Source organism: Argopecten irradians, chromosome 3 (genome assembly GCF_041381155.1).
Source record: "Argopecten irradians isolate NY chromosome 3, Ai_NY, whole genome shotgun sequence".
NCBI lineage: Eukaryota > Metazoa > Mollusca > Bivalvia > Pectinida > Pectinidae > Argopecten > Argopecten irradians.
The window spans coordinates 16,624,999-16,644,977 of record NC_091136.1 but is presented as its reverse complement, the minus strand read 5'-3'; the positions used below and the strand labels follow the sequence as shown (position 1 = coordinate 16,644,977).

Below are 19,979 nucleotides of genomic sequence, written 5' to 3'. Positions count from 1 at the left end.
TTACAAACTTCCATCATCCAGTTGATACTTTGTGCCAAACTCAACCTTTGATATTTGTGGCTATGTCTGCAGCTGTAAGACTGTTTGTCAAAGTTCAGCTCTGTTATTGATATCATAGCATAACTTTTGACATTTTACCTTCAGGCTTAGCAAACAGATTTAGTCTCAGGATAATCTGGTCAACTAATATTGGCTGAGTCTACGAGTCTCCACAATTTTCAGCTCCTGTACTTGCAATGAAATTGCATGCATCACTTTGTAATCTTGAACTTTGTTTCGGTTGACCTTTACTTATGAACTTTGTGTCTGGTGACTTTTGATTTGTGTTTGGTGACCTCTGAACTTGTAATGGCTGATGAGGTGGGCGTGGTCCAGTGTGTGGGATGTGACCTCACAATTTATCGACTGGCGTGTGGGTGTGTCCGGTACAATTACGTTAGTAACAGGCCCCTCCCATTCTTGTCTTGGCAGCAACAACTCCATGCGTACGTGGCCTGGGTCAACTCGCAGCTCAAGAAGAAACCGGGTGTTCGGCAGGTTGAAGATCTGCGGAATGATACCAAAGATGGAGTCGTACTTGCCCAACTTATTGAAATTGTTGGTATGTAGAATATTTGCTAAACATAAAACGTTCTGAAACAAAGTACCGGTATTATATTTTGTAATTCAGAATTCCAAATTCATTGCGGATTTAGCAGTGATCAGGATATTTCAGGCAAATATGCACTATCCTGATCATGATAATATATTGTTCTCCTTGACAAATGATTTGTGTACCCATACCATATATAAGTAAATTACTGTTCAAATGTAGTTTGACGTATCCATGAATAATTTGTTGTATAATATGTTACATTTATGTACTTTCATTACTCGTTTCACTTTAATTCTCAAGAAATGCACTGTTTTGTTTTAGCGGGTGATAAACTGCCAGGAATCCACATGGTGCCATCTAACTACGGTGAAATGAAGGAAAATGTGGAGAAAGTTCTTCACTACATGTCTTCAAACAGGATTCGCATGCATCACGCCTCTGCCAAAGGTACGTATTACATATATATTATATCAGTAACCTATCTATCAACATAACTAGTGATCCTCCCCTAAAAGTGCCCCTCCTGCACAGGCATACTATTTTAATTACATTTCTTACATTTTACAGAAGCAATTGATTATTGAAGATTTTGAATGAAATTAGTTAGAAGTTCCCTTGTGTAAAGAATATAAACTGGCCTGTTTAGCCCTATTATACAAGCAAGTCATCAATATCACATGACATATGCATATTAGCACTTTTATGGTAATGCTTGATTGTCTTTGAAGACAGAGATATTAATTTCTTGATATGTAACGTTCATCAATTGACATTTACCTATGTTTAACAACAAATATATCACGTAGTCATGCTCCACCGCTGACAACTGATTTTTCGCTATCACGTCAGACGATCATCAAAAGCTACATTTAGAATCTTCCATCTATACTTCAAGTTAAAAATATGAAAAATAATTAATTGCATCGCGAAAAAATTCCCTGGCACTAAGCTATATGGAATAGTACTACATGCACCAAAGGCAAAATTAATCAATGTATTATTTTTGTTTTAATTAGGCATTAACATTAAACACCAATTTTGTTCTATATCATTTATGCTCTGTCGGCGGTGGAGCATCTTTAAGATTGTGTATTTATGAAATGCTTTTGTTTACAGATATTGTGGAGGGGAATCTGAAGTCCACAATGAGGCTGATACTGGCCATCGCAGCACACTTCAAACCACAAAGTGTTAAACACTCGTCACAGCATCTCAACCGCACCAACGTGGGATCTCCTCATGCTGTGGGCATTGCTCAGGTACGGCTTATCCGATTGGTCAGATCTCTTCTTATTTCTTTGTTACAGCGATTCCTATTTGCCACATTCTTGCTTGCTGTTATCAAGCAAAACATTTTGAATATAAATCGCAATTCATTAATATATTGTACTTGTAATTATTAGAAGTTATGATGAACTAGAATTTTATCTTTGGTTTTAAACATTTTAACTTTTCCTACAGGGTGCTTCAGCGGCTTTAGCAGAGGCGAGGCGGACAGCAGCTAAGGCAGGGAATAGTTTCCGTGGAAACAGGTCTCGATATAACAACAGTGAGAGAAGGTATGTCACTTTGTATGGATACATTTTTCTTCCTACAAACACATAAAATGCTCCAGGTTTGCACATACAAAAACAGTTTTTCAAAGGGTTTGGTTAAGTATTGCTTATAAATCAAATGATATGTGGCTGTGTTTGACTTTAGTTGGATATTGAGGTCTCTGGTTTTTCATACATCAGGACAGTGTCATCTGTTGGTATAAAGGTCAGAGGATAATCAGACTATTGGTATCTATTTTTTAATAATGGGCTCAAATGTCTCTCAGATAATTCTGATACTGAAGTCAGAGAATATTTCATAATTTGATAGATCAGTGTTTATTGTCAGAGGATACCCAGCCTACCATTCACATTTGTCTGTCTGTATTTGGGTATACGGGTCAGACGATACTCAGACTACCATTCACATTTGTCTGTCTGTATTTGGGTATAGGGGTCAGACGATACTCAGACCAACATTTGTCTACCACTGTCTATTATTGTATGTAGTGTGAAAAGAACACCCAGACTAACACTCATCTATCTATCTATATATCTACCGGGTATCGGGGTCAGAGGATACTCAGACAACCATTCATCGATCACTGTCTAAACGAGGACTGGGATGATGTGGTCAAATGAAATCCAGACTGTCTATCAATCACTGTTTAAATCAGACATTGGGGTAATAGGATGTTCAGACTAATTTATCTTCTTACTGTCCACTATTTTTACATTGAGGTCAGGGACACACTGATCATGATTATATCACATTATAGCACAGCCAATTAATTTATAAGTATGATGATGGAATAGTTACTACAGTTATGCCGATAATGTCATTTTGGGTTTTTTTTTTGTGCTGAAAAAAACACCATCAAGCATTTGCATATTGATTAAAACATTATTGAAAATGGTAAAGTGTTGCATAATCCTTATATGTTATTCGACCTAATAAGTGCCCAGAGCGCTTAAAAATTTGAAGGAAATCGAAACAAATAGAAACAAATTTGGACCTGCCTTTCATAAAATTATTTCACAAAGTAAGTCATGTATCAATTTGCAAAAGAAATCAGTAAGAAAACCAACTCAGTTTTCATATTTTCAGTCTGCATTTAATTCAAAGTAAGTGAAATTGAAGCCTAAAAAAGGGAGATGGACACTTATTTGGTCGAAAACGGTAGGTGGAATGATAGATGCATGTTATTCATAGTTTTCTGGGTTTTTCACTTCTGATTATTGCTACTAATGCCAATAGAAACCCCAAGTACCAGAGACGCAATGTCAAAAATGCTGAAAATAATTCATCGATGGTACACCTAATGAGCTACAACAAAAACAAAGCATTAATTACAATGTATCTTCACATTATAAATCTGCAGTATATTGCTGAACACAGACTCTCAATTCTTAGTGTCCTGAGACCCTTGTTATGGTCACTAGGTGAAAGGCGTGATAATGCATTTATTTCTATAATTATTAGAGCATGCTTTATGTTTAGTAGGTATAGTGTATTACCACTATTACTGATTTCCATTAATATTTTTATGATATAATTATAGAAGATATAATCTTTAAGGGATGCTATTTGTAAATTTTTCCGTCCAAACAATTCATGAGTTTGTTAGCTTAAGAATGAACAAGAACAAATTACAGATATATCTTTAAAGTTACATTTTATTCATAGTGAAATTCCAGTAGATGTATATTAAGAGAGTGCCTATCATTCACAAAAACAACAACAAAAAGTACACAAATTTTATCTCAGGAATGTTTTCTTTTGAAAAATGACTTGATGATGTTCAAGCTTGCCAAGCTTTCAGACATGTGATTGTCAGCATGTAAGTAAGGGAAGACCACCTGTCTGCTGGCTGATAATAGGTAATGGCTAAAGCATTGTTAGCTTGATATGTAAGCTGTTTACAATGTTCAAAAACAATTAGTGTTTATCTTAAAGCTGAAAAGGCATGAAAAGTAAAACAAAAATGTTGAAATTCATCATTATTGAACAAAATACTGGATGTTAAAATGTTATCTTCACTTGTGAAATGTTCACGCATGGTGATGCTGGGGAATAGGAAAATTGCACAAACTATTTGTATTAGTGCGACTAGAACTGAAGAACAGCCAAAAATGGATCAATAATTCAGTGTGCTGGTGTATAATAGGACATCAGCCTGAACGGTAACGGCAGACATTGAGATGTAGAGGACGATATTGTGTATTCTCTTCATTGTTTTCCTCTGCGTTTTCGTCATCATCAACACTGGTTATTAACCTTTAATTCCGCTGTACATGGAAAGGCCAGTGACGTTATTATTGGAACCAAGGTTTGTTGATATAGGCTATTGTCCTAAATGTGTCCTAAGAATGGTCTTACCCTATTATTAGGAGGGATACTGCTCGGCCAGACTCTGTCAGTAAACTACTTGTGTCTCTATTTGTCAGTCCTTCCGTCCAGTATATAATCAGCCTATCATTCAGTCAATCGAATGTTTGATGTATCAAGTTTAGATCACGTTTATCTTGTCCATATTTCGCTTCTGTTTTATTTGTTTGCATTAACAACTATAAACAGTAATACTTAATAGTCTGTATAGTTATTATAGATTATTATAGATGGTGTATGCATTTAAGGACTTGTCAGGTAAAAGAAAAATTGGAAAACCGGAGTACCCAGTGAAAAACCATTGACTTAAGATCAGTACCTAGCAACTGTAGCCCTACTTGGTTTTCGAAGAAATGGAAGGCCTAGTGGTAATATTGAGAAACCTATAACCATTCAAATGCCATACCCCATGAGAGTCATTTCAGGGGGGGGGGAACCTTACCTATACAGCTGCTGTCTGTGGTTCTCATATGTTTACCTCAAACTCCTGATCCAGAGGTGAAAGGCTGCTTGTTGGATTTCAGTCACCTTAACATCATTACCCCTCCATGCATGGCTGATTGGAGTTATTGTAGTTTAATTTAAACCAGCAATTCTTATAGCTATAGTTTGTAAGAGCGTGATGAAAAGTTTTGTTGGTACGCCATAGTCAATGATCACTGTAAAAAAGCTGATTTTGGCCACATATTTTGGAGGAATTATTGACTTTAACTTGTTCCCACCTTGGGGTTAAAATAAACTGCCCCAGCCCTTTAACTACAAGAGTCCATCTCTACCTTCAGGGGTGAATGAGGCAATAATTGTATGTTAGACATACCATGTATTCTCTATTTAAGTTCATTATTGGCAGTTATTTTGGAAATAAAATAAAAATAGTTTTAAACTTTAATGCAATTCCTACAAAAAAGCAAAAGGCATAATATTACCACTGAAAATAAAATATGTTAAGGTAATGCAATCAATAAACATATATCAATATATATGATATGAACATGTTCTACTTCAAAATTTGATCAAAATTAATGATATGTATACAATAAAAGAGAAAATTAAAAAAAAATCCAACTTGATAACGCAAACAAAGAATTTACTATTGTTGGCCTTACTTTTAAAAAACACTGCATTGCTGACATTTACATGTAGTTGTATCCTGTTTGTGTTAAATATATGGTATGTATGAGTATAAGTCTGGCCTAATTAATTATCATAGGTCAGAGTTCACCTGTACTATAAATACATTACACTTGACTCACACAGACACTTACTGCTTATGATATATCTTTGCCCTGTAGAGGTATACGCCTTCATGAGTCCTATTAAAAAAAAGTTTAGTTCAATTTAACAGGGTACTCACAATTTCATCATATAAATCAGGAAATCATGAGTTTATGAAAATCATTGTTTTGGAGAGTTAGAGTTGAAACAAACAAAACGGCAGGTAAATTTTCAAAACAAATTTAGCCGCCATGTTTAATTGCCATTATTTACTAAATAGAATGATAAAATATATGATTATAATTTTAAATTATCAAAAAAATATTAGTGCTGTTTTAATCATAACTGTAACACAATCTGAAGAACATTTATCCCTGACTATTTAGATAAAGTTATTTTTTGTGCATTTGCCAAGAAAAGTACAATCTGATGGTAAACAGACATAAAATTTGGTTAGCCTTATACACAACACTGCAGGGCAGCTGTTTGTTTATCTACCAAGGGAGGCGACTCTTTGCCGGAGGAGATTAGATACAGCCATAATATATAGGGCCCTCACTGAGACATTCCTCCCTGATAGCCGGGCTAAATTCCTTCATATAGACTCCTGTAATATTCTTTACTGGGATATGTATGTTTCCATGACCGGGATTTTGTGTGAACTCCAGACCAGGATGAACAGTCTGCATATACCGGTGTTATCTGACAACCTTTCTAAACTGACAGAATATTTGTCTGAGCTGACCATGGATGACTTTAAGTATAACATGGTTTGGATTAAGACACTACTTGTATGCTGTAAAATGTCTTTGTGTCATGACTTGTATGCTGTAAAATGTCTTTGTGTCATGAAATATAACCAGCTTGTGTGGACTTTTAAACGAACCAAATGTTTCTAATTATGTTCAGATTTAAATCTGCAATTTAGATATTCCTGATACTGGATTAGGAAGGACATCTGTTGTGTAATTTCTATGTGAAGGAAAATAGTGTGCATTTTGCATTGGAACCATTCAATTTAATGTGTTTTGGGACTTACGATAGTAGATTCTAAACTTCATGGCTTTTGTAATTGGAACTGATCAATTTTGAACCTGGAATAATTTCTTTCGGAACTGGCTTATTCAGAAGAGTATCATTAATTCTGTATTGGAACTGGTTACCTACAGACCTGGGAAATTCTGCATTGGAACTAGTTTCTTCTCAATCTCAAATATTTAGTGATATTGAAAACTTCGCCTGTGATTTAGGCTCTTTATGACAGCTTGTGTGTACTGACTTATGATTGCCCAATGCATGCCTGTGAACTTTAAGAAAATTTACTAAATCAGACTTGTAAATTTTTATTAAAACAAATGCTGTCGTCGACCTTTTTGCGACCTCCAGATTTAAGATTTTGAGTGATGTCCATGATTGTTTGACGATGGGAACAGCTCACAGCGGTCTTTTACATCATATCGCCAGAGTAACAGGGACTCCGTGTCACACACACAGGTCTAACACAAATATATCACAATATTTACTTTTAATGGTGTTCTCAAATTTTCAGGCACTTTCTCAAAATTGGACCTGCAATTTAGAGTATAGCTAATTGCTGTATGCTGTACTGTACTGATCCTTTGTATTTAGAAAGAGTGATTGCTCTGCTTATGGCATGAAAATTATATAAATGATATGATTAATTTTTGTTATTATTAGGAATGTTGACTTTGTAGTATATTTTTATGTCAGTTTCAAATGTTGAGGGAGGGTAGGATAGAATAGAGGACTGCCCCCCCCCCCCCTAATTTCATTTATAAAATCAAAACACATGCAATGACATTACATTACAAGTACTACCTTTGTATACCATTGTCATATACAATTACAATCCCACATTTGGTACATGTTCATACAAAATACTTTCTTTAAAAAAGGTACATACATTTCTGAATAGTGTCCTTGCATGTTACATTAAATAATTATTTAAATATGCTATTCTTATAATTAATTAATATTAGCTAACAGATTTCTGTCTTTTGATTGGCCCGTTGATACCACTTTTTTGGTTGGTTATTGAATGATGTTTCTTGATTTCATTGATGTTTATATTACAGACGAACGTACCACGGGGGCAGCAGTTCTGACCAGTACAGTGACTCGGACCACAGTTTTGGCCAGACTGACCACGACTTTAAAGGACGACGCGATGATGGAGATGGTGCTAGTAATGACAAAAGTCCCCTACCCAGTGCCCGCTATAACCCCCAACATCTGCCTCCCAACACACAGCCTTGTATCTCCAAGAGTCGCTCCTCCGACTACATCTCCAGTGAGTTCAACAATGTGATACTATAGGGGCTTCATTGGTCTCCATTCAATTTGATTCATATTGAGTCTCCTTTTAGAAGTTTTCATTTTTGGTGAATTTAAAAATTTAAATAACAGTTCATACTAACTAGAGCATATCAATTAATAAAAAAATTGTTTCAATCAATCTAAAAACAAATGTAGGCTTAGTCAAATTTCTATTTAAAGGCCCACTACCTTTCAGGAGGAAAACATAAAGGTTTCTTAAAAACATTAATAACATCAGAAAATATATACCAATGGCCTAAGCTGAGGTTAGAAAACCAAACATATGCAAGATTTCTGCGTAATGTTTGATAACAGTGGAGAGTTATTTCGCTGTTTTGCCGTCTGGCGCAGTGATAGTCAACTACCGGGTATTTAGGACGACGGCGGGAAACATAAGACGACCCGCGTTATGAAAATTAACATTTTATTTATTTCAATCAAATTGTTCAACACGTGTAGGTTAACGGTAAGTTAATAACTTTAGCGACTATACAAAAATATCAATCTCGTTTTACTTTCCCATTTTAAAAATTAAAAGCCTTTCGGAAAGGTAGTGGGCCTTTAATTGACCACTTTTAAAAAAACCTTTTTTATACAAAAGGCAATAGGCTAGAACCAAACTAGGTAAAACCTTTTTGATATTTGTCCTTTATAGATAACGTTTATGTACAGGGGAAACTGTCTAAAATGGACAGGCTCAGATGAAATCAAATTAGTCAATCAACTATAGGATAAACCTTTATATAAAAGATACCTGTCTATAAGGGACACCTGTTTATAAAGGACATTTTTGCTCTTTCTCTTTAATTTCCTTTGTGGTTTGAATAACTTTGATTTAGAAACAGTCTGTGTACATGATAGAACTTTTGTTTCGTTGACCAGCCACCAAAGACAGTAGCTCGGACAGCAGTAATCTGACATTGGTGGACCAGAGTCGGGAAATCCTCGCGGAATATCAAGGCTTGTCGTCCACCATCAACAAAACTAGGACAGATCTCCTCAAACTACAGGATCTGGTAGGCTATGTGTAACAATGTGTACAGGCTAGTCAATTATAAAGAATATGATGCTGTAACATTTAAGCTTTAACTTAAATTTGTCTTTAATACTGTATACATGGAAATTTACATGATGGCAGGGGGGGGGGGAGGAGGGAGGGAGGGGGAAGTTACGCTATTTATGCAGATGACTTTTTAGTGCAAATATTTTCCCAGGAAAACTGCTTAATTACTGTATATGAAACTTTGTTGAAAAACAAATTAGCAAGTGTATTTATCACGAAAATAATTATATTGCAAAATATTTACATAGAAAATTCACAAAATTAAACATTTGTGCATATATCCATGTTGACAGTAATAGATAATTTGTTCCAAAAAGACATGCAAATGTCTGAATTATACAGAGCTCTTTTTATTATGATTAACTTTTTTTCAACAAATTTTTAGATATTCTGTATTACCTTCAATTGTTCTCAGCCATATTTCTATCCAGCTGAGTCCGTCATGTCGCCTGTTTTGTTACAGCTGCTGAGTGGTGAGCCCCCGGATGGGGAGGAAAGTGGTGGAGGAGAATCAGCTTCATCTTCACTACCAGAGGAACAAATGGTGAGGGGGATACTCTAGCCCAAATTATTATCATACAAGATTAGATTTACTTATTTCTCGTGGTATTACTAATCACAAACATTTATTCTTACAAAAATGTCTCAAGCACAGCTTGTACAGTTGAACCATATAAGCCTTGTATATATACAATGTGTTTTTAAGTGGTTTTGACATATTCAATTGTTATATTCCTCATATTACAAATATTTCAAAACTGAAATAAAATTATTGTTTTACTCATATACACTTTTATTTTTCTAAATCAAATTCAAAATTCTGTGTACTTGTATTATATGCTATGTTCTTCGTTATTCCCAGATAATTATGAAAAGTCAGCTCGTCCAGGCAACAGAGGTGTGTAAAGATCTCCGGGAGGAACTGTCGGCTACTAAAGATGAGTGTATGCAGCTTCAGGGCACAAAGGTATAGTTTACAGATTCAGGACACAAAGATTATAGTGTACAGATTCAGCGTATAGAGATAAATGTGTAATTTAGATTCAGGGCACAAATGTGATAGAGATAAATGTGTAATTTAGAGTACATATTAAGATTCAGCGTATAGAGATAAATGTGTAATTTAGAGTACATATTATTCTATATTGTAAGTATTCAGGGATACAGATGAATTTCTTCATTCTATGCATTTATGAAATTCTCTGTGGCTTAATTTTTTTGCGAGTGTTCCTTTCCATACTCATCAATCGTGTATATTTTTCAGGCTGGGTTAAATCAGAGACTTTTAGAACAGGAGGAACGCATCACACAACTTAATTCGGAGGTACTACGTGCTGATTTTGAATACCAGCGTTTCGAGTCGGAAATCGTAAGTACTCGCAGTCCCAAAAATTTCATCATACCCTGCTGACCAATTAAATAGGTACATGTGTCAGATTTAAAAATCCAATGTCATGTTTTATAAGGTTTTAGGATTTCAAAAAGGAATATTATATATGTAGGCCCACTACCTTTCCGAAAACAGCTTTTTATTTTTAAAATGGGAATGTAAAAACAAGACCGATATTTTTGTAGAGTTGCAAAAGTTATTAAATTACCGTTAATGCTACAGGTATCATCACCTTTTGAACAATTTGATTGAAATAAATAAATGTTAATTTTCATAATGTGGGTTGTCTTATGAAAGGTAATGGGCCTTTGATAAGGTTTTATAGAAAAAGAAATGTTTGAGAGTATATTTGAGAAGATATTACAACTAGGAGACAAGAGACTTAATCTCTCTGTATGTTTTCTCCTTATAAGGTCATAGAAACTAAATGTTTAATTTTATATATGACTTTTGTTCCACAGACGGAAATGAAGCGAGCATTACGGGACAAAGACAAAGTGATAGTAGACCTTAAGGTATGTAGTATTGCTGATAGGAGGATTATCTGCCCAGTGTTCTGTATTTAGGACACGAAAGGGATTCTCTCTTATTGAAACTAATAAAATCTTCTAATGGCAGCATTAGGCATCAATATGACCCTGACTGTTGGTGCCTCTGAAAGACCTGCCCTCTTATGTCCCTTACTGTATCTCTGTTAACTTCAATCTATTCTCCAGGCGCTTCAGTGGAGTTTTCAATCCATTGAAAAAAAAAAAAAAATAAAAATAAAAAGATTAGCTGCAATCACTTCCCTCCAACCTTATTCCTTCGCTTCTGAAAAATACTCGATGTTTAAAAAACAGAATTTTGTTTTGCAGAAAGACATTGCCAGACGAGACAAACACATAGACCACCTACAGAACGAAGTCCAGTTAACTGTGCAGGAGAAAGAGAATGCAACACGCTCACTCAAAATGCAAATATCAGATCTCCATGACCGACTAAAGGTCGTAGGTCAAACAGGGGTCAGTATGTCAAGAGTTTTTCATCAATATTTAGTTTTTAATTCTATTTAAAACTTCTAATTCCTTCTGAAGTGATTAATTTTTATATGGATACAATTTTATTTTAGTGTCTCCTTTGATGATAGCGGAGAAGATTAAGACTTAATGAAAGACAATGACATGATGCTTTTTCTGTTTGTATTCACTGCTGATGTCTATTAAAAACTTCTGAAACGACTTATTTAGTTCTCAGATACAATTTTAGTCTCTCATTTGATACTTTCTAAGGAGATTCAGACTTAGTGAATGAAATGGACACTTGCATGATGCTCTTTCTCTTGGTATTTACTGCTGAAATTGCAAATATTATTATTAATGTCAACTTGTCGCAGTGACTGTATCTAGTTGTAAATGTAACTGAGCCATAATTCAAATATGATGCTTTTTCTGTTTGTATTCACTGCTGATGTCTATCTAAAACTTCTATTTAACAGAGGACCTGTTGACTAAGCTTGCTGTTTTTTGTATGATTGTACAGGCTACACTGTCAGCACGAGTGGGCTTCACAAGACAAGCGTATGGCCCAGCTGGAAGGGAAAATTCTGTCATCATCCGATGATGGTAGCAGTCACAAGAGTGGGGACCATCCCAGCTTTGTACGTAAAAATTGTGTTCAGGCTGTAAGTGTGTCAAATAAACCTCAGTAGTTTCATTGATTTGAAATGCTTAAAACTTCTATCTTACTTAAAATCCAGTTTCAGTCATCATTTTAAAAGACACTGTGTTTACAGCAACTGTAAACAAACTCATTTTCGTGTGCGATTCATTTACGCATCATTTATATTTAAACAGGAGCTCATACATTTGACATTCTCAGGAAATGTTTGTGCAACTTAACAAACAACAGAGTAGTTTAATGTTTTCAATTTAAGCGCTTTAGATTTTTTCTCAAATTACATTTGAAATTTTAGTATATTATATGCCTACCTAGGACTATAACTTCGGAGCTCTGAGTGTTAATAACCAAAACTGTTTATGGTATAATCCCAGTAGTACATTCAAATTCATACTTCAGAAAAAATATATATATATATTCTGATAGGTTTGTTTGAGGACAGGTACTGAACATTTATATGTAATTTGGTTGTAAATTGTATTTTTAGGGTACAGGAGATGAACTTCAAGTGGTTCGAGACTCCTTACATAACCTTCGTCTCAGCTTCAAGGGAACAGATCCCCAACAACATACGATAGACACACTGGAACAGAGTGTGTCTACACTGCTAGATAAAATCACAATGTCTGCCAATACCTCGATCAGTGGAGGGGGAGACTCTCAGGTAAATACACTCTATCACTTTATTTGTGATTGTATCAGATATACAGTTCAACTTTATTAGCTCGAACTTGGATACTGTATAACATAAAATATCTGGGGGTATTTTCTTTCGCTGTTTGAAACCTTTAAAAAATGGAATTCTGTTATAACAAAATTGTACATCATTACGTATTTTTAATCACGAAAAGAATCAAAATGGATATTTTAAAAAAATTCTTCCTTTCCTTGTAGATTGGTCTTGATGTTACCTCACGGCGTCTGAATTTCGACTCTACAGGCGATGTTCGGAGATCGCCGATAACTTCCATTCCCGGTGGTCATACAAGTAAGTAATTCCTAACAACAGCAGTTAGGCCATGTATTAGATATAATGTAAAGACTTCTAAGGATAAATGTACTGTAGACAGGACAAACCATGAACAGCTAGTTAACCAGTTATTAAAATAATTTTACTGATATTGATAATCAACTGTGAAAATTTTCTTTTCTTTTTACATTGAAAACCAATACATTTACCAAAGAATGTACAGATATCTATGTATCTGTAATCTAGTTGATTTCGATTTACAACCAGAAACAGTCTAGCAAAGTCATAATATACCGGCATGATGGCAAACTACACGCACTGCTCAATATTCGACGATTGATTGCCCGATATCCGGCCATACCAACCACGGTAAAATGATGTTTTAAGTATGCTAGTGATATGATGTTACATTTTCATCTTTTCAGCATTTCCATACAACCATTTAGACGGTGGCGGCTCGCCTACATCCACACCCACCAGTACGAAGGAATCTACTAAAGTGTTATACTTCACAGACAAGTCTCTCAGTCCGTTCTCATACACAATACGTAAAAGGTAGATACTTTGGGGGAACTTGAAAAGGAGGCAGGGCATTTAGCAAACTTCATGTATATTACTTTCTGTCTTGATTAAATGTAGCTGGAATTTTCTATTATAATTAATTGTCTTATTCAAGAAATAAGTATGTATGTAATTATGTTGGTAATTTCACTACCATGTTGATACAAACTCATTTATACACACTGACATTTTGCTTATCTCTTTAGCTCAAAAAATGTTTGTTCACATGAATGAACTTGACCTTCATTCAATACATGTCCATAAGTTTATTAGATATAGAATTATTACTGGGTAGGGGATGCGTGCCTGAGAGCTTTTGATCTTCAGTGACATTTTTAACTTCTGTTTAATTATTGTAATGACAATAACATATCTTACACTAGCTTCTTCATATTGATGCTGTCTGGTACTTTATTATTAAGTTGTATTATTTTACAGACTAGGGGAAATAACATTGAAGGATTTTAAAGCTGTATATGATCGGCCTGGTAACTATAGGTACTCGTTCAAGGCACTCGACCCTGAATTTGGTACAGTCAAGGAAGAGGTAAGTACAGTTCGCAGAAGTCATTTATAGCAACAAGTCTGTAGATAATTGAAAATATTTACTGAAATTTTGAAATTTGTCTCGTCCTTTTATTAGAAAATTTTTTATTGAAATTTCATTATAAAATTATTGTTCTGTCATGTAAAAAGATTAAGTATGGGTTTTTACATTATCGCAGAATAAGTGGATACTTACATGTATGTAACATAAGCAACACTTAAAATTAGCCACCTGACAAAACTATGGACCTAAGAGTACTTATTCAGGGAAAACCTATATTTGACTGTAAATGGTGGAGTCTTTTGGGACTTGAACAAGACGTAATTAATAAATTGATGCAAAAATAAATTGCCGCGATTGAACTACAAGAACAATAGAGTGTTTAATTGTAAATTGCAAAATTAAAATCACTATGAACTAAAAAATACACAGTTAAGTGGCCACAAATTAAGTTACCACGGAAAATAAGTTGGATTGCAGTATTTGGTATATATTTGTTCTACATAGGTTATTTACCGTTCCAGATGACCAACGACACTGACATTATACCAGGCTGGGAGGGTAAGATAGTTGCCTGGATCACCGAGGACACTGGGACGTAGCATAGTTATCTCCCTTGGCAATAGAATCGCATTTCAAATGCACAGAGACTTGGACCAGGGATTTCTTCCTTGACAATGGAATCTCCTTTAAAATGTACAGAGGAGGTTTGGACACAAGGCATAGAGCTCTTGAGTTATCTCCCTTATTTTCCTTGAAGAGGAGAGTGCAACACGAAGACATTGCTCATGTCTTATTCCTTGGCAATGTGATCTGAAAAAGATTAGCAGAGGAGAGAAGAAACTAAAGAGTTAATCTCCCTGTCTATCTGCTCAAAGGAAAACATGGACCACATCATGAGCACAGGTACCAACCTACTCTGTGTTCATCAAAGGAAAATATTGATTTGCTATAAGTGTGCTTGGTTTCTGTGGGATGATGTTTCATACCAACGTCGAAAAGAAACAAGACTACTTGTGAATTTTGTGATAAGTGTTACCTGTATAAGATCCTAAATGTGAGCTGTTATCCTAAACTACTTAATTTGGCGCAATCATGGAAAACTTGACACTAGAAATGCAGTTACATCAGTACTGACCATCTGCAGTTGAATTTTCTCCCAGAACTCCAGCTTTCTTCCATTCTGATTGGGCTCATTCTTAGAGGCTCCTAGTTTATATGATATAATAGAAGAAATAACCAAATGAAAAGTGTTAAAATAACTGTTACAAAGCATTTAGTTGCTATAGCATTTAGTTGAGTTTCTGGTTCCTTTATGTGGCTGATTATTTCTCAAAGGAATTATGGATATTTAGGTGCTGTATCTTGGGTAAAAATCTCCTAGATGTTTTAGATGTGATCCTGGATTAACACTTTACAACACTGTAACATTCAATACGGAATCATTCCTGTGTATACATCCATATTAGTGCAGTAATTGAGTTTTATTTGATACTGGCCATAGTCTGCAGTAGTGCAACAGTATGGATTTCAGATAATTTTATGTAATTATTGTTTCATGTCCTGTTACATAAATTTTCTTCAAAACCAAGCCAAACACCCTTTGCTGAAAATATTATTATAACTGAGCAAAAAGAGACAAGAAATCTTAGGTTTTGTCACTAAAATCAGAGACACCATTTTGTTATTTTATACTGATAATACAAAAATATATACAGACAAATAATTGGTGTTAAAACAGGGTGAACATGTGATAAACATGGTATGATTTAGGATCTTTGGTCTTGGTTGATATTGTTTTTCACAGGATAATAAAACCATGTATCCACCATTGGAAGCTTCAGGGTTATATACAGGGTTTTGATAGATGTAATGTTGGCGTCATTAATGTAATTTTCTTAAATATATTGGCAAATCATTTTCATTGAAATATATCTATAATCATATTCATTTTATTTTGAAACTGCCATTAATAGATCGGATATTGTTTATTTACACAACTTCTTTACCCTAAAACCTGTTGTTTCACTTCAGGGTTAAAACTGCCTGTATATTTTATTACTTTTTAAAATGTTCTTGCCACAAACAAAACCATTTTGATTCGAATTCCCATCAAGAACAAAACGATTTAAATTATCATTCCATTGTCACGCAGTAAATAAGATGCTGTGCGTGTAATTTGTGTGTCGAAACCAAAACCAATCAACCATTTTCCTACCTTATAGTTGATAAAAGATTTCCTATCCATTTTAAGCTTTTTGATGTTGGTAATTCAGTATTTTTGTCATCTAAAGACATTTTCTGGTGAAGCATTAAACTGCTTTCAGATGTCTATTGCTATAAATGCCAATAAAGAAAATACAAATTCCACAAAGCATAAAAGATCATTACTTATATTTACATCTGGAAAATATAATGAACCGCTCAGGGGACATAACTCGTCAAAACACTGACCTCTATATAAAAGACACCTCTCTATAAGGACACTTTAGCCTTGTCCCCTGGGTGTCCTTTATAAACAACTTTGACTGTATTCTGTTAAAAAGTAATTGATATCATTTACAAAATGTAGAAGTTACAATGATTTATCATCTGTCTAATGTTAATGTGATGCGTTTTCTAGGTAATTGATAATCAGTTAGTCATATTCCCATATCTCTCAAGTAAGTTTGATAATCTTGGTTATGTAACACAATTTAGAGCAAAAATAAAGGGGAGATCACTCATTTTTTCTTGATCTTTACCTGTATCTTACTGTAGATGACTGCATCGTGTAAATGACATTATTTACATACATATTACTTAGCTTGCTTCCAATCTAACTGGTGCCAAAGTTCTTGTTGTTGGTGTTAGTGTAAGCCACTGTGTGTAAGTCAGCATGCAAGTATTATATGTACCATATTTGTAGCATTAAATTGTTGCTTTAAAATTTTATTGAAAACGGACACTTATAAAAATAACAATGCTAAAGCTAAGGGTACAAAAACACTTTTATGGACAACGCAGTTGATATCTTGAGCCAGATAATATCCGTATAAATGTTTGTTACATAAAACAGGGTTTTTTAATAGATGGTTAAAAATTAATTATAGGTGGTTGAGGGCCGCAGGCCCCCATGGTGGCCAATATTTATTTCTGACAAAAATAGTCGGTTGTAAACTAGGAAATAGGCGGCTGTTTTTGCCGGCAATGTGCTTTTAAAGAGAACCCTGTAAAATTACCACAATTCCTCAGAATTAGATCTATCCGGTTGTATCCTTATTTTTCTAAAATTGCTTTCATCAATGTAAAATAATTCATAGTGATAGCAGTTTTTTTTTTCTGTGATAACATAGGTAAACGAAATGATAAAAGGTTGATATGATTGGACAATTAATCATCACTTCTGATGGAATTAATCTACTCAGTCTTATAATGTAGGGCATAAATATTATATCAAGTTTTTAATTTCAAAAGTTATAGTTCTGCATTTATATTTCAATGTGTGTTATAGATAAAGATTCATTTGAAAACAGTTTCTGTTGTATAGTGTTATGATGTTACTCCAACTTTTATTGTGTGCTTTCATGAAAAACTTCTCGCAGCTATACTTAACTAGAAAGATTTACGCTACACATCTCTCTACGCAATTGATGTTACTGTGCAATATACTCGCTAGGCACTTCTACACAAAGACTGATAATCTCTCATATCATAACAATCAATCTTCCCGTTATTTTTTTGTTGCTTGGTGTGAACGTTGCTATATTATTGTTATGACATTGTATAATACTTACTATCTTTTTCCTGCAGACCTTTTAATTGATTTGTGCCTTATCTCAGTACGTGTATCGCAAGAAATATTTTCTGTCTAAAAATAAGGCGGTGCTGATAATGGTTTTCTACTTTCGTTTTGTTATTATTTGAACAGTTCAACATTATGTTTTCATTTTCTATATCTTTTTTATAATTTTCTCATTTTTTCACTAGACCAGTTCAATGCTTCATTTTACATATATGTATCATTACCGGTACATCACCAATTATACTGTTGACATTTTCATCCAAGTTCGTACCAGAATGCAGTAGAGTTCATGACCTCTTATAATTTAGCCAATCAGTGTTAACAGTTCTGGGGGTCAGGTCAGAGGTAGTGTCCTTGACCTTTTATTTAACCAATCAGTGTTTAAAGAATTGAAGTCATAGATTATCAGCAATCACTTGGGATTACTAGAGGGGAATATACCATTATGTATTTTTTCATTTGTTTATTTTGATTACAAGTTGTTTATTTCTCTCTTACATTGATAATGTAACTTTTCTTTTGCTGTTTTATGTTTTAAGTTATTACCATATACCATAACTATTTATTATTTGTTCATAGTTTCTGTCTCTTGAAAAATATGCCATCAAGATGTCATTCTCTACACAATGAAGATTTACTGTTTGTATTATTTTTTTTTGCATTAACATGTTAATCTTGATTTCCTGGATCTGAGAAGTCAAGATGACCTATTTAATGATTATACATTGCCAGTTGCCACTCACAATTTTGAAAGGAAATAATTTGATCTTCTTTAAAGTTCCTCCTCCGGTTCCACTCACATTTTCTCAGATGGACCAACCACATTTCGATTCATTTATATTTTCATGGCCTTGTTTTCTCTCGAAATTTCAGGAAACCCTGAAGTTTGATTGTAAAATTGTAATCTATTAGCACTGCCATAACAAAACACCATTTTCCATGTCAATGCATTCCTTGTCATTTCTTACATGTGTATTTTGTTTTTTTCCTAATTCAGAGTTATCTCCTCCTGATGGCTAAATCTGTGAGGAAATTATCAAGAAAATATTTATATTTTCTCGCACAAATTGATGATATCAAAAAGCGTTATTTTCTCACACAAACTGATGACCTCACCATCAACAATCAAGAGCAGACAACTCTGAATAAGATAAAAGACTCAAAAGATCTGTTTCTAGTCAGTTTAATTGTGTATGATATTGTCTGTCCCGGTAACGATTGTTGCTGGTCCTTCAGATATTCCAGTATACGAGGAGGAGTATGTTTATAATGTGATATATATTCAAGCTTTCGTTTTGTTGACACATCGGAATAATAAAGCTTGTTGTATCTACGATTGCCTTTGGTTTATGTGTAAACTAATAAATAACCTACTCTACAGTGGGTAGCAACAAACATGCTGTAAATAGCCCATTGTTGGGAGAAATGTCTGGGTAGCAACAAACATGTTGTAAACAAGAGGCCCAGAGGGCCTGTATTGCTCACCTGGTTTGTAATGCCTAGTAATGTTCTGAATACAGGTTCATTGTTTCTTTTCTGAAGGAATTTGAATATTTACCTCTACTTCCCCTATTGGGCCCCACTTTTTCTGCTCCAGGGGGTCAGAGCCAAAATTTATACAAGTTCTGTTCCCCCTCCCCAAGAATGTTTGTGGTCAAATTTGGTTACAATCCATGCAGAACTCTAGGACAAGTAGCGATTAATAGGATTTACCTTTATTTATCACATATTCTTGAAGAAAACTTCATTTTGCAATTTTTCTCTGTATTTCCATGATTTCTGGCTTATCATAGCGTTTCAATTTCCCTGTCATGAATAGAACTATGCCTGTGACTCCGATACTTTGTGGAGATGAATTCTTGCTTAATGGTAATTTACTTGCCTGCAAAATAAGTACTACATCAAGGCACACAGAAATGAGTACTGTAAGCCAG

The 19,979-nt window shown here is 34.4% G+C and overlaps 1 protein-coding gene across 1 annotated transcript in view; it reads left to right on the top strand.

Annotated features, from left to right (window-relative positions):
- The window catches only part of LOC138317681 (dixin-like), a 45,869-nt gene extending 26,491 nt beyond the window's left edge, over positions 1 to 19,378 (top strand). The window contains 18 exon segments of the mRNA XM_069259514.1: positions 472 to 601; positions 917 to 1,042; positions 1,712 to 1,854; positions 2,057 to 2,154; positions 7,831 to 8,045; positions 8,954 to 9,087; positions 9,598 to 9,678; positions 9,997 to 10,101; positions 10,399 to 10,503; positions 10,986 to 11,039; positions 11,382 to 11,528; positions 12,046 to 12,066; positions 12,068 to 12,187; positions 12,671 to 12,847; positions 13,078 to 13,171; positions 13,579 to 13,708; positions 14,153 to 14,261; positions 14,786 to 19,378. Of these exon segments, the coding sequence (XP_069115615.1) occupies positions 472 to 601; positions 917 to 1,042; positions 1,712 to 1,854; positions 2,057 to 2,154; positions 7,831 to 8,045; positions 8,954 to 9,087; positions 9,598 to 9,678; positions 9,997 to 10,101; positions 10,399 to 10,503; positions 10,986 to 11,039; positions 11,382 to 11,528; positions 12,046 to 12,066; positions 12,068 to 12,187; positions 12,671 to 12,847; positions 13,078 to 13,171; positions 13,579 to 13,708; positions 14,153 to 14,261; positions 14,786 to 14,863 (2,067 nt within the window). The 3' untranslated portion in view covers positions 14,864 to 19,378.
- Positions 19,379 to 19,979: the final 601 nt, after the last annotated feature.